The 12,227-nt window shown below is 50.1% G+C and overlaps 2 protein-coding genes across 2 annotated transcripts; both read right to left on the bottom strand.

The window, feature by feature from the left end:
• Nucleotides 1-3,001: 3,001 nt before the first annotated feature.
• MRS44_012066 (uncharacterized protein) lies at nucleotides 3,002-4,749 on the bottom strand (the record flags this gene model as incomplete). The annotated part of the gene is made up of 5 exons (XM_065618668.1): nucleotides 3,002-3,423; nucleotides 3,477-4,079; nucleotides 4,126-4,194; nucleotides 4,245-4,353; nucleotides 4,399-4,749. The coding sequence occupies 5 exons, from the start codon at nucleotides 4,747-4,749 to the stop codon at nucleotides 3,002-3,004; spliced, it is 1,554 nt and encodes a 517-aa protein (XP_065474740.1).
• Nucleotides 4,750-4,979: 230 nt separating this feature from the next.
• MRS44_012065 (uncharacterized protein) lies at nucleotides 4,980-11,192 on the bottom strand (the record flags this gene model as incomplete). The annotated part of the gene is made up of 13 exons (XM_046272734.2): nucleotides 4,980-5,074; nucleotides 5,333-6,172; nucleotides 6,234-7,012; nucleotides 7,056-7,162; nucleotides 7,511-7,730; nucleotides 7,782-7,973; nucleotides 8,019-8,528; nucleotides 8,578-10,108; nucleotides 10,158-10,338; nucleotides 10,390-10,713; nucleotides 10,761-10,820; nucleotides 10,870-11,089; nucleotides 11,137-11,192. 13 exons carry the CDS (start codon nucleotides 11,190-11,192, stop codon nucleotides 4,980-4,982), a joined length of 5,115 nt encoding a protein of 1,704 aa, XP_046133486.2.
• Nucleotides 11,193-12,227: the final 1,035 nt, after the last annotated feature.

Here is a 12,227-nt window from a genome sequence, read left to right as displayed (position 1 = left end):
AAGAGTCGCAAATTGGAGGGATCGTGTTGCGCCGCGTCATCGCCCAGAGTGCTTGTCTTCAACCAGCACCTTGGCGACAAGAGGCCAAGGCCGTTAGAGCACCAAGTCACAAGAGCATTTGCCTGTCTAGGCCATCAATTCACTTAAACCTCCCATGTAAGCTCACGGCCGAGTCGTCTGGAGTTGGGATGATGGCCCACGAGCCATCACACATTGCGCCCGAGTTGCTATCTAGATAGATCTCGCACTAGCTCAGGTCGTGTCCCTGTTTTGACATGACTGATCAAGATCAGCATAGCGTCAATTGTGTCACTGGTCAAGTCGGATGCCGCCAACGGCTTCGCGAAATTGACGCCTACCCTACAGCATCCAAATGGCCATCTGCGGCTCGCTGATATCTATCAATGCATGACACGATGCCATGATTGTAAGGCTTTTGAAGGAATGAGACGCTCTAATGTATACTGAGAGCACATTCTCGCTCTCTTGGACTATCTGCGTTGTATGTGTGAATTACAATTTGCGGTTTCTGCAGCTCCTTGAATTGTGTTTGTTCTTGGACTGGGGTAAAGCGTTTAGATGGCAACCAGCATCAACACTTCACACAAGGATGATGATAACGGCTGCGCCTTTTAATATGGACACGCATCAACAGTATGGGAGGGCTTCTAGTTTCTCCCTGCTCTCAGATGACTTGATCGAAGATTTCAGGGAGCAAGTCAAAGGAGAAGTGGAAGACTGCTGACTAAGGGATTGGGTTTATCGATAAGGCGCCGCATTATGCTCTCCGGTGCGCCACAGCGCCATCATATCGCCACAGTACAGAGTGGCGTCAAAAAACCATGCGCCACAGTGGGTGAGGGTCGTTCTTGCCCAGTGGACGTTACTTCCGACAAGACCATTCTCACATCCTCCCTCCCGTGGACTTCGACATCTCTTCTCTCACAGTATCCTCCAGCTTCTTGTACTCTGCCTGAGCAACGTCTTTTCTCTCTTTGACCATGTCGAACCACCTACCCTGCGTGACCGATATCGGCGCCCTTGCCCTGAGCGAGCGGCCGTATTCCCGATATTTGTCTTGACCTGGGCGGCTTCCTCTTAGCTGCGGCCTGTGGCAATGGTTCTCGACCACTACAGCTCTGCCAGCCATCGCAGGCATCTCCTCAGGCGACAAATTTAGACCGAAGCTCTGAAACCTCCTTCCAACCCCCTCCCCGTCGTTGATGATGCAAGCTGCATCACGACCTTCTTTTGCACTTGCCCAGCTGCACCGATGGCTCTTCTCTTCACAGCCAACTCGGTAAGTAACTTTCTTCCGTCTTTTTGTCGCCAAAGTGTGAGCGCTAAATAATGATATAGACATCACCGCCCCAACCCTCGACGATGTATGTCCAAGAGACACTCAAGAAGCCCATAAGAACGAGGCGACGAGGATTCCCGGCGTTTCTGGCCATCTTTGAGCCAGTATACGTTATGGCGCTCTCGTCTTCACACGGTTGATGTCGTTCTCGCGACTTCGTCCCCGATCGTAGTGAGCTAGACGGCCGGAACGACCATCTGTCATTTCATCCTCCTCACCCCTTTACCAAAACAGCTTCAATATCACCACCGCCAATCTCGACGACATTTAGGAGACTCTCGAGAAGTAGGTAGCTGAGGAGGAGGCCGTTCCGGCCGCTGAGAACAAGAGAAATACGTGCCGATCCTGCAAGAACAATATGAAGGAGCGAAAGAGGCTGAACCCTCACCTGGGACTGGGACTTGGAAAGGAAAACCACTGTGCGCAGTGCAGGGCAAGTTTTCATTAATTCCCTTCACGAATCATGACTGCCAATGAAACAGTCAATCCTTGTGAGGAGGGAGAGAGTTTTTGTTCGCCCGTTTCGACGAGGATGAACCACCTACCAAGAAGCGGAAGTGTTTAGAGAGTGGTGGTGGGCAAGCATGATATGGAGTTTGACTTTTGGGAATCTCTTGACTAAGTATGGAGGATGACTGAGGATTTTGTGGCTACGTTTGGCTGGAAAGAGTTCGTTCTTGGTCTTTCATCTCCATTTGCGGGTTGTCAACCACCAACCTCCTGAGTCCTTTACCTCATTCTCGTCACATCAAATCACCATCAACATGACTGATCAGCTACCCTGGGCTACTGTTACGAATGGCCGTGGCGACTAGGAGCGTGTGGTGGCCTTTCCCATACCTGGGGCCGCCGAGGAGGAAGTGCCCTTGTGGCAGTTGTTCGAGGAGACACCTGTGTCCGAGTCCACTGGCACTTCTTCTGTTCTCGGTGAGTGAGATTCTCTTGATGTCTTGACTTACGTCGTGGATCAGGGAAGTACTAAGCGTAGTAATATAGACCTTTCCACCGCTTCACTCGACGACATCTAGGAGATTCTCGAGAAGCAGGCTGCTGAGGGGGAAGCCGTCCTCTAGTAGGAGAGGGATGACGAAGACTACCAACTCTTTTCTTTTTTGTTGGACGACTAACAAGTCCCTTCGTGTCCTGGCGGTCAAGTACAAGCGGAATACTCGCCGATTCTGCAAAAGGACGTTTGAGGAACGAAAGAGGCTGAATCTCCACCCGGCATTAACGGAACTGGTTTTATGTAGGAAACACCCCGAATACATACCTAAAAATGTGAACATAATAAGCATAAAATCGAGATAAATCTATCATATAATTTGTAAAAAACTGGCCAATATCTTAGAATTTTAGGCTCATCTTTAACAACTATCGTCATATGTTATGCTCATCTTTCAAACCGTCACATCTGTCCTTGCCTACCACAATATTTGCCCGGGTACCCTCTGGCTGGGCACAGTTATAAACCTCGCGGCCGCCATTTTGCGATGTGCAGATGTGGGCGATGATGAAAGCAGGTGAAGAGTGACAGGCTGGGGGAAAATGTTGGCAGGCGACCACACAATTGATCTTATTCCACTAGACAGTCCATGATTCCAGTAAAGGGAAAATGCATATTCCATACATAATGGATGCTCCCTAGAGTGGCACTTCCTCTGCACGCCGTCTAATCCTTAATTCTAAGAATGGATCACCACTCAGGGTAAAACCATGCTTGTAGATCTGGGGTGCTGCCCCCTCCTTCAGTTCAAAGTCGTACTTGAGAATAATCTGGATCAGTGCGATCTTGACCTCGTTTGACGCAAAGAACCGACCCGGGCAAGCATTCTGGCCGTGCCCGAAAGCAAGGTAGTCTGGGCTTGTCGAGACAAGTTGAGACGAGTTCTGTTTCGCCGGCTCGTCGCGCATCTTGTAGAATCGGGTACCGTCCCACTGGTCTGGGTTGGGATGAAGGCTGGGATCCCACATCCTGTGGGAGGATACTGCCACACCAGTGTTCTTTGGGATGACAGTGCCGTCAGAGAGTTTGACGTCGTCGAGGGCAAGTCGCATCATGGAGACTGGTTCAAATATTGTCAGCGATGTGTCTTCAATAAAGGGACACTGAACTTACCAATCTCAGTAGGCTTCATGCGCTGGCTCTCCTTAATGACACTATCAAGCAACTTCATCTTGTACAATGATGTCTTGCTCCAGCCCTCCTCTCGAAGCACCGAGGTCATTTCCTCCCGCAGAGGCTTGAGAATTTCCAGGTTTTGCGAAATGCGGGTCAGGACTTGGGTGAGGAGATCGGTGGTTGTATGAATCGCAGCAAGAGACAGACTGAGCTGCATGGCCGCTCGGCCATAGGTTGCGCCCTTGGCCGCCTTATCAAACCAAGCGATGGCGTCGTTGTATTCTGGAACGTCTTGTCCAGCGTCGACAAGCTCTTGGTTTCGCTTCCTTCGCTCCTCAACAACGAAATCGATCATTGAACGGGCCTCTTTGACGTCTGCCCTGAGCTTGCGGCAACCGGGCAGGAACCAGTGTACAAAGGGACGAACAAACTCTGGCCACATACGGAGATCTTCGCCGGCAAAGAAACCTGTAACTGTATAGTCGCGAGTGATTCGGAGCCAGCTTTCGTTGCGACAAAGCTCTGGACCGAGAAAGACGCGTGAAGAGATACGGGCGACCAATCGTAGGACCTTGTCCCTCATTGGAATATCGTGCCATTCTATGCGAGTTTAGTATAGGCCACGTGAAATTTGGAGATGGCTCACCAGTTTCATCTGTGAAGAGTTCTTTCAACGACAAGGTAGTCTCTTCAGCCAAAGGCTCGGTAACCTTACCTACGGACTTTAAGTTAACGAAGAAGACACTGAGCTGCAGGGGGCCATACTGAGAAACTTGGTGAGATCTTTGGTTACAACGGTCTGTACCAAATTTGTACCTCCAGTGCCGGCGGCAAAACCATCAAATCCTGGCAAGTGACCATGGAATGACTTTTGCTACGTCAACTTTCGAGCCTGAAGTAGTCCGGCAATCCAACATACCTTGAAGGTCCACTGACTAAAGCTCAGACGCTTATCGCTTCGGATCTCCTGGGCCAGGCTGGGTGGAAGGACTGTGATCTCCTCGACGTCTGAAATGAGTCGTACTGGCTTGTTTGGGTTTGACTTGAACCAATCACCCACGAGCTTGGTTGCTTGGGAGACATATTCTTTCTTTGGTCTCTGGTTTGTGAGTTCCAGTCCCTTCCTGCCATTTAGGATTGGAGCATTGGATTGAGAGGGTTGGAAGGCATGATAAACAAAGAGGATGACTGCAATCGAGACGATGAGAGGAAGGGGTTTCACTATGGCATCGAGCCTGGGCGAGATCTCAGCCCACAGGAGAGAATGCATCTTGGGCTACTCTGAAGTGGATAGTGGTTTGGGAATGCTGTTCAAGTAATCTGATTTCGACTCTCAACTACTTATACTTGAACTATTGTGCGCTCTGAACGTCCTCAATGCGTTCGGGATGTTCCTAAAGCCCGAGATTGAGTGGATCGATGCCCAAGCCTGACGAATACCTGGACGACTGTTTGGCATATCATCATTCTATGCTTCTCTTGTGGACCTGTCTATGTCAATCATTCCTCAAGAGAGCCAATGTTACCCGCTGTGGAGTCGGCAGTTGTGGTCCATGTCCAGGATATGGCCTCGCGTAGAAGGCGCAAAAACGGAGCTTTGAGACAAGTACATGTGAAACGTCGTAATTTATGAATGCCGACACGCGCGGAATCCACGGGACGGGGCGAGGCCGTTTGCATCGGGGAATTTTCCTGTCTGTTATGCAAGTCGACCTATCATGTCAGTAAGAGGGAGGACGCTGGAGACTCGGCAATCTACCGACTCAGGACACCCCAGCAAAGGATGGTCTAACATGCCTGACTATTCATGCGTGGCATCTATGACTACCTCCATCTGGCCCGGATATACTCACAAGCCCCGTCCCACAGAACTGATACATCGACGAAATACAAGGTGAACACGAGCCCTACTATAGGTGCCGACATGACGAACCACCACCAGATTCCCAGGTTTGTGTTTTCTATCTGTGTGACGTTCATCCCAAAGAAACTGGTGGTGAAAGACAAGGGGACGAAAATGAAGGCCAGGAATGTTAGTTTTCCAACACGTTGTGCTTGGCCGATTGCTCTTTGAGACTCTGATATAGACATGCTGGACATTAATACGGTGATGGCCTCGGTGGTGCGCGTGTGGAGGCTGATCGTGCGATCCAGTATGTATTGGAAGTCTTGCTCTACACTCTTTGCGGCAACGGCGGCTTTGTTGCTATCGGAATCATCTTTAGGCCATGCCGAGAGCTGAGCATTCTTGATGCTCTCAAGTACCTGTTTTGTCTTTTGAAGATGGCGGTACAGCATCTCCTTTGTGTACTTGAGATCCGGCAAGCTCTCGTATTCTTGATCGGTGGGTCGGGATATATAGCCGTCGAGTTTGACGTCGATGAGGTTGAGGAATTGTACTTGTGAACTTGCTGCAAAGTTGAAGATTTCGTTGAGGTTGTAGAATGGATCTTTGACTTTGATGCTTGGGCGAAGCGAGCGGCCGTAGTCGTGAGGTAGGTTTGACAGGGACTGGATTTTGCCACCCGAAAAGTCCATCCTGTCTGATGGCTGGTCTGCGAAAAGGTGGCATTTTAGAGCAATCATGGGTTTATGGCGGATAACGGGGAGATAGTATGACACTGGTGTTCGAACGGCCCAAGGAGTGAGAGTCAGGTTGGGGAAGTCGGCTCCAGCATCGAGCCAGACAAGTACTGTAACCGTTAGCATGTGTATAGTGTATAGTAGGGACTAGAGCTGTCAGATTTCACGAACAGGTAAACGTCTTCTGACTCTTGGCTAATTGCAGGCAAATCGAGATGCGTTGCTCAATTGCAAAGTACGTCTCGTCAAAGACGTAAAAGTTCCGAATCATTGAGACCCCAAGTCCCATCTGTGACGAGGACAATTTGGAGATTTCGTGATATTGGGAGGACAGTGACAATGCACCTTCACTCCTCAGCTGGTCAATCTTGTCTGGTCGTAGTTGGGACGCAGACCCTGTGCGCTTTCCTATCGTGATGACTGGCAGTTCAATGAGGTGGGCGGATGAAGATGGTAGCGAAGGGATGGAAAAGTTGCTTGCGCTGTCGTCAGCTGGACTGAAGTCTAGGTGACGAGAGAAGAACTCTGGATCAACGAAATAACGGGCGCCGATGTTGTTGATCCATTGCGCTGTCATGAAGCCTCGCAAAAAGATGATGCAGTTCTCAGGAGGCTTATTCAAGTTGAAGTGATAGAACTCGCTGGGTTCTTGGAAGGAAATGGGCGCCTGGCCTTTATGCCGGTTCTCATCTGCAGACTCAGCATCTCCATCTCCATCAGAGGGCGAGTGTTGCCTGGATGATTGTGAAGAGGACCGTCGGGCAGATTGCTCGATGCCTAGCGGATAGAGCGTAACAAATTCCGGGGCATCTGCTTGCAGATCTATGCGCACCGTGGCTGGAGGGTCGTGGAGATACTGGCCTAGCGAAATGTGGTTTTGACCTGCGCCGGTGGAGAGCTTGGAGTATCCGAGGACGGCGCTTGCGTATTCTTCTGGACCTTGATTGAAACTGTCAGCAACCAGAAGAGCTGGGAAAGAGAACAGATACTTACGTAATCTGTCGGGCTGTGTGCTTTGCTTCTTTTTTGTCGCCCTGGCCTGAGTTACCCTTGGACGAGTACCAGGCGGCGCAAGGTTCATCGCGGATTGAGTTTAGTGACTAGAAACATGGTAGAAAGAGATGAAAAGGCTCTACAGAATTTAAATAAAAATGTTCTTATCACATGATGGGAGTCAGCTGGGCATTCTCAGCCCAGAGCCTCGTTGCCTCATGCATGCGTTATTTCAGGCGTTCAGCTCAGCTACCCTTGCTCAGCCACTTCTCGCCCTGGGCTTGCCGGGCGGTTACAGCAGCGGGAGAAATGCACATTTGTGACCCAACAAACATGGGTAAGCATGTTTTGAAAAGAGGCTGGTTTTCGCTGACGTTGTCCTCATTACCGACATCCGAGGGATACATGCATTGCCAGATGCTCCGAGCAGGCTACTATCTAGACCAGAACGCAACCAGACTGTCGAAATCCTCCTCTGTAAGTTTCTCGACAGGAACAGTATCCCCAGGCTTCAACTTCTTCCTTATTTTGTAAGCCTTTTCTCGAAGTTCGTCCGCCTCACAACCCTCTCCCATCAACCGATGTAGCTGACTCCTCTTGAACGTCGTTCGTGCAAGTTCGTGGGCAAGGTATGAGCGGGACTTGAATATCCGCAGGGAGGTAGCTAAATATTCGCTATAACCCATCAGCTTGAGGCAAAGGTGTTAGGAGTAGGTAACTACTTACACCGCTTCTTTGTGTAGTCCTTTTCGCATGTAATGACTAGCAAGTCTGTGGCACACGTCTCCAACTCTGTGGTGGTTCATGCCGAGGACTTTTTTGTACTGTTCAAGGCAGCGAAGGTGGAAGCCAAGGCTCTCGTCGAAGCGACCTTGCGATTCCAGCACGTTGCCAAGGCCGTAGAGAATCTTGCCCGTCCTCGGGACCTGTTAGCGTTGATCATTTTAGGGGCATTAGGCTTACTTGAATGAATGAGTATCATCGACTCCCCATGCGGCCGCGTGAATATCGAGAATCTCGACCAAGGCTGTTTCAGCAGTCTCCAGATCCCCCTTTAGCCAGTACATGAAGCCCAGGTTGGGCTCAGGCCACCCAAGCATCGTGTCTTCGTAGTCATCCAGCCCCTGGAAGATCTCGATCGATCTCACAAAGGCTTCAATGGCCTCATCAATCATGTCGGCATTTCCGTAGGCCACACCAATCTCGTTGTAGGCATACCCAAGCTCGTAGTCCTCGATGGGAGCCCCGGAATCCGATTTCCTTTCAAGTAGCATGTCTAACCACTTTTGCTTGTGAGCCATGCTCAAAGTGTGTTCGTTCGTCTCAACGAGGGCGATTCCGAGGAACTGCTGGCTCTCCCGAATGCATTCGATAGCCTCTGAACCATGTGTCTTTTTCAGTCTCTCAGCGATTAGAAGAGCCAGGTCACAGAATGGCTTTGTCTCCTCCTGAAGACCCCGCTCAAACATGTACCTAAAGCTGATTAGAAACACTATGTAACATATTCCAAGGAGAACCCTACCAGCCCGTATCGTTGAAGAGCCGCGCAAGAGAGATGTCCATTGGGAAATCAGGAGAAGTCTCAAGAATTGAGTTGAGCCCATATTTGAGACGAAGAACGCAGGGGAAAATGTCCTCGCATTTGCTGAATCTCACTGTCGAGTGATGCTCCTTGATGGATTGAAAGGGCCAAGCAGAACCAATGAGTTTTGCTGCCGCCTGAAATGCAGAGACCAGTTGGGCCCTCTCCATCATCGACTTGGTCGCGTCTTGAACGAGGCGATGCAGAGACAGCTTGTTATTCCGCTTTTGACTGATGAGAGAAGAGGACAGCAGCTCTCTCCTTGCAGAGTAGTAGTTGCCCCTGCTTGTGGGGTAGTCAATTAGGCTCACTTGGCCGCTCTTATCGATGAGGATGTCTTCTGGGATATCGTCGGGATCCAGCAAGCACATGACTTGAAGGAGTGCCTTGGTCGGACTGGAAAGGCGATCAAGGGCCCAGTAAGTGACCAAGGATTGTGCTATTTGCTTGCCGCTGGAGCCAGGCTGCTGTGCATACAACTTCTCGATGCCTTCCTCCTGAAGAAAGTCCAAAAAGTCCATGTAGGACAATCTGAACGACCTAAATAGGCCAGACATCTGGTTGATGACCAGTGGAAGCCCGTCCAGACTCTCCGCGATCTTGGCAAGAGCATCCTTCTGATAGTCGTCTGCTCTCACATGCGTGAGCTTCTGCATGAGAACCTCAGTCTCTGCGTTGGTGAGTGGAGGTAGATGCAGACCCTCGTGAATGTACATGTTCTGCTTGGCGCTGGGATCACGACTTGTGATGAGAACGGAACCTCGGCCCAACTTTGGCCAATAGTCATCGAGGACGTCGAGGTTATCGACGTTGTCAAAGATCAACAGCCAGTTGACAAAATTCCCTGGCTCATCTGACTGGGAAGTTTGTCTCAGGGGCCTTGAGAGCCAGCCCATGACAATGGCTCGACTGGCTGTAACGTCAACCGAGTCGTCATCCTCAAGACCCAGCTGAACTGCCAGATTAGCGAAACTTGAGGCCAAGATCTTGCTATCGTCCGCCCCGAGCCAGAAGATGGCCTCAAAGTATCGCTTGCGGGTATGAGCGTATTGGACTGCCAACTCGGTCTTGCCGATGCCACCAAGACCACAGATTGCAAAGGAGCGTAGGTCTGATCCATCTTGAGAGCTTGAATCAAACTCTTGCCCTTTTTCGGGGTTCAGGTTTGTGGGGAGAAGATGTTGATCGAGGATCTTCAAGGTCTCTTCTCTGCCCACAAAGGCATCTTTCTTCCAGTGGTTGCCGAGTACGAAGCACGGCAGTTTTGGATCTCTGACGGAAACATCTAGTGCTGCAACCGCTGGTACAATTTCGTATGTCTCTAGAGTTGAGCTTCCAGTAGTCGCATAAACTGGAGACGAGATTGGAAGAGACGTTGGCTGAGACGTCATGTCCACATCCTCGAACCTTGTCAAGCAGGCAGTGCTTGGACTGCGGAGTGTATCGTCTTTGAGAGCTCCAGGGATAATGTCTTCCCATAATTAGCTCCAGGATCATGGTTCGACTGTGCCAGAGCTTACAAGGCTTGTCATTCTCGGCGATCCTCTGGGGTGCACTGTGCAAAACCTCCGTGATGAGGTTCTCACATGAATTGTATAGTTCACCCCTGATCGGTAGATTGCAAATGTCGGTATGATTTGACTTGCTGTCCACCGAGGTTTCGCTGTACACTCGTAGAGTGCTAAGAGACTCCGGAACAATCTGGAGCTGGTGAGTAAAGGGAAGCAACGGCAAGGAATATACTCGACCTACCATGTGGCCTCGAGTTTTACTCCTGAACTTTGCAAACAAACCAGAATTAAGATGTGTTTCTCTGGTCTCGTACGCAGATACCACCGGGCCTTGGATGCCCAAACGCTCGAAGGATTTGCAAACCTCGATCAAGTCTGACAGTTCTGTAAGACTCGACCAGCCTTTCACAGTTCCCCCGTTTCTGCACTTGACCAACAAGTCAAAGGACTTTTTGGCGTCGTCAATATTGCCGATGAGATGAGGTGATCCAAGAAAGATGAAACCGGACACGACATCAATGACCGGGCGAAGATGGTAATACTGGTCTCGACAAAGACAGAGAGCCTTGAAAAGTCAGAAGCTGATCAACAACAAAACTCTGGACAATTGACCTTTTTGAGGACAAAGCCTCCGGAGCCATGACAAATGAAAACTATAGGGACCTTCTTGTACTGAAATGTCGTTAGTTTGTGTCTGTGACATGACATCTCGGATGGTTACCCGGGGCTTAGTGCAGTGGCTGTGCAGTGCTTCAACCAGATGGAAACCCTCCCTGATCAACTGCTTTGCTACAGACTCCTGCAAGTTCGCCTTGTAGGCGTATTCCCATACAGTGATCCGACCGACGCAACCATCAACCAGGTTTTGGAGCCAGGATGTGCCAGACGAGTCCAACCAACGTGTTGGTTTGTTCAACCCTATTGCCGGAATAGCCACGATGCTGCGGATGATCAGTGAGCTGGGTGAAACAGTGATGGAAGTACTTACTCGAGCTGGTTCTCCTCTCCTATCCGCCGCCGAGACTCAAACACTAAATCAAGCATAGCTCACACCCACCGCAGCGTGGATAAGGATGTCGTGATCAAAAGTCCAAATTGTTGAACAGAATCGGGCAAGGCAGAATTCAAGGTTGAATGCCAGGCTGAATCTTTTCCAAAGAAACCGGGGGCAAAACCGAGACTCCCCCGATCGCCCAGCGCGGAGCCTCACTGAGGCCGGGTGTTGGTGCGGCATGGTCGGTTATGCTGATGGATGGATTCGGACTCTTCAAAGCGGGGAAATCTGAGGGAGCCAATGGGTTAGCTTGAGGGATAATGTTGTGGTGTCATTGTTCTGCAGAAGTAGGGGGTCGAGTTGTGGCGTGTGATAACACGAGATAAACAACCAATTACGTTCAGAGTTGCAGAGCCTGATTTGGTACTCGATTCCAGTGATCAGCAGCTCTACACACTGGGAGTTCCCCCGAAGCTGGGCGTTGCTCGACAGATTTGAACTAATCATGCGGTCCAAGCTGTGCAACCAACATGCAGCCTCTGTGTCGTGAAGGGGGGGTTAGGCGAGTGAAGAAAAACCCAAGGCACCAAGGCAAACATTGATATGTCTTCCCCTAAGAGGAGCTAGAACGAGACAAAAGAAGAATGAGAATTATAAATAAAACTAGTGTGTGATATTGATTTATCTTCGAAAATCTGTCTATTAGTTTAGAAGCTTTACACAAACTCTTACGAATCAGTAGAAGGCTTTGCAGTAGACAGGGTTCAACTTGTCGCCTTCGGTGTCTCATTTATTTGGGCTTGCGTTGGTGCCAGAGAGGACACATGGCTTGGACACGCCAAGCTACGCAACCCATTGGCGACTTGAGGGCACCAATTGCTTCCAGCAAGGACAGAATTCCAAGTTGGGAAGGTCAATTGAACTTGAATTTGGCAACGCAACCCTTTCCTAGCACAGCCCTAGCATAAATGAGTGATGACATCGATCCAGAAAGTACTTGACTTTGAGCACACCCAATGTCCTAGTTCTCAGCAGTGTGATCACAGTCTGGTTGTTGGTCCAGATCAACAGTGATGGGGGTCCCA

Source organism: Fusarium solani (assembly GCF_023522795.1).
Source record: "Fusarium solani strain SB1 chromosome Unknown bctg00000008, whole genome shotgun sequence".
NCBI classification, from domain to species: Eukaryota; Fungi; Ascomycota; class Sordariomycetes; order Hypocreales; family Nectriaceae; genus Fusarium; species Fusarium solani.
Note: the sequence above shows the minus strand (reverse complement) of the source record. Positions and strands in the feature narration are given on the sequence as shown.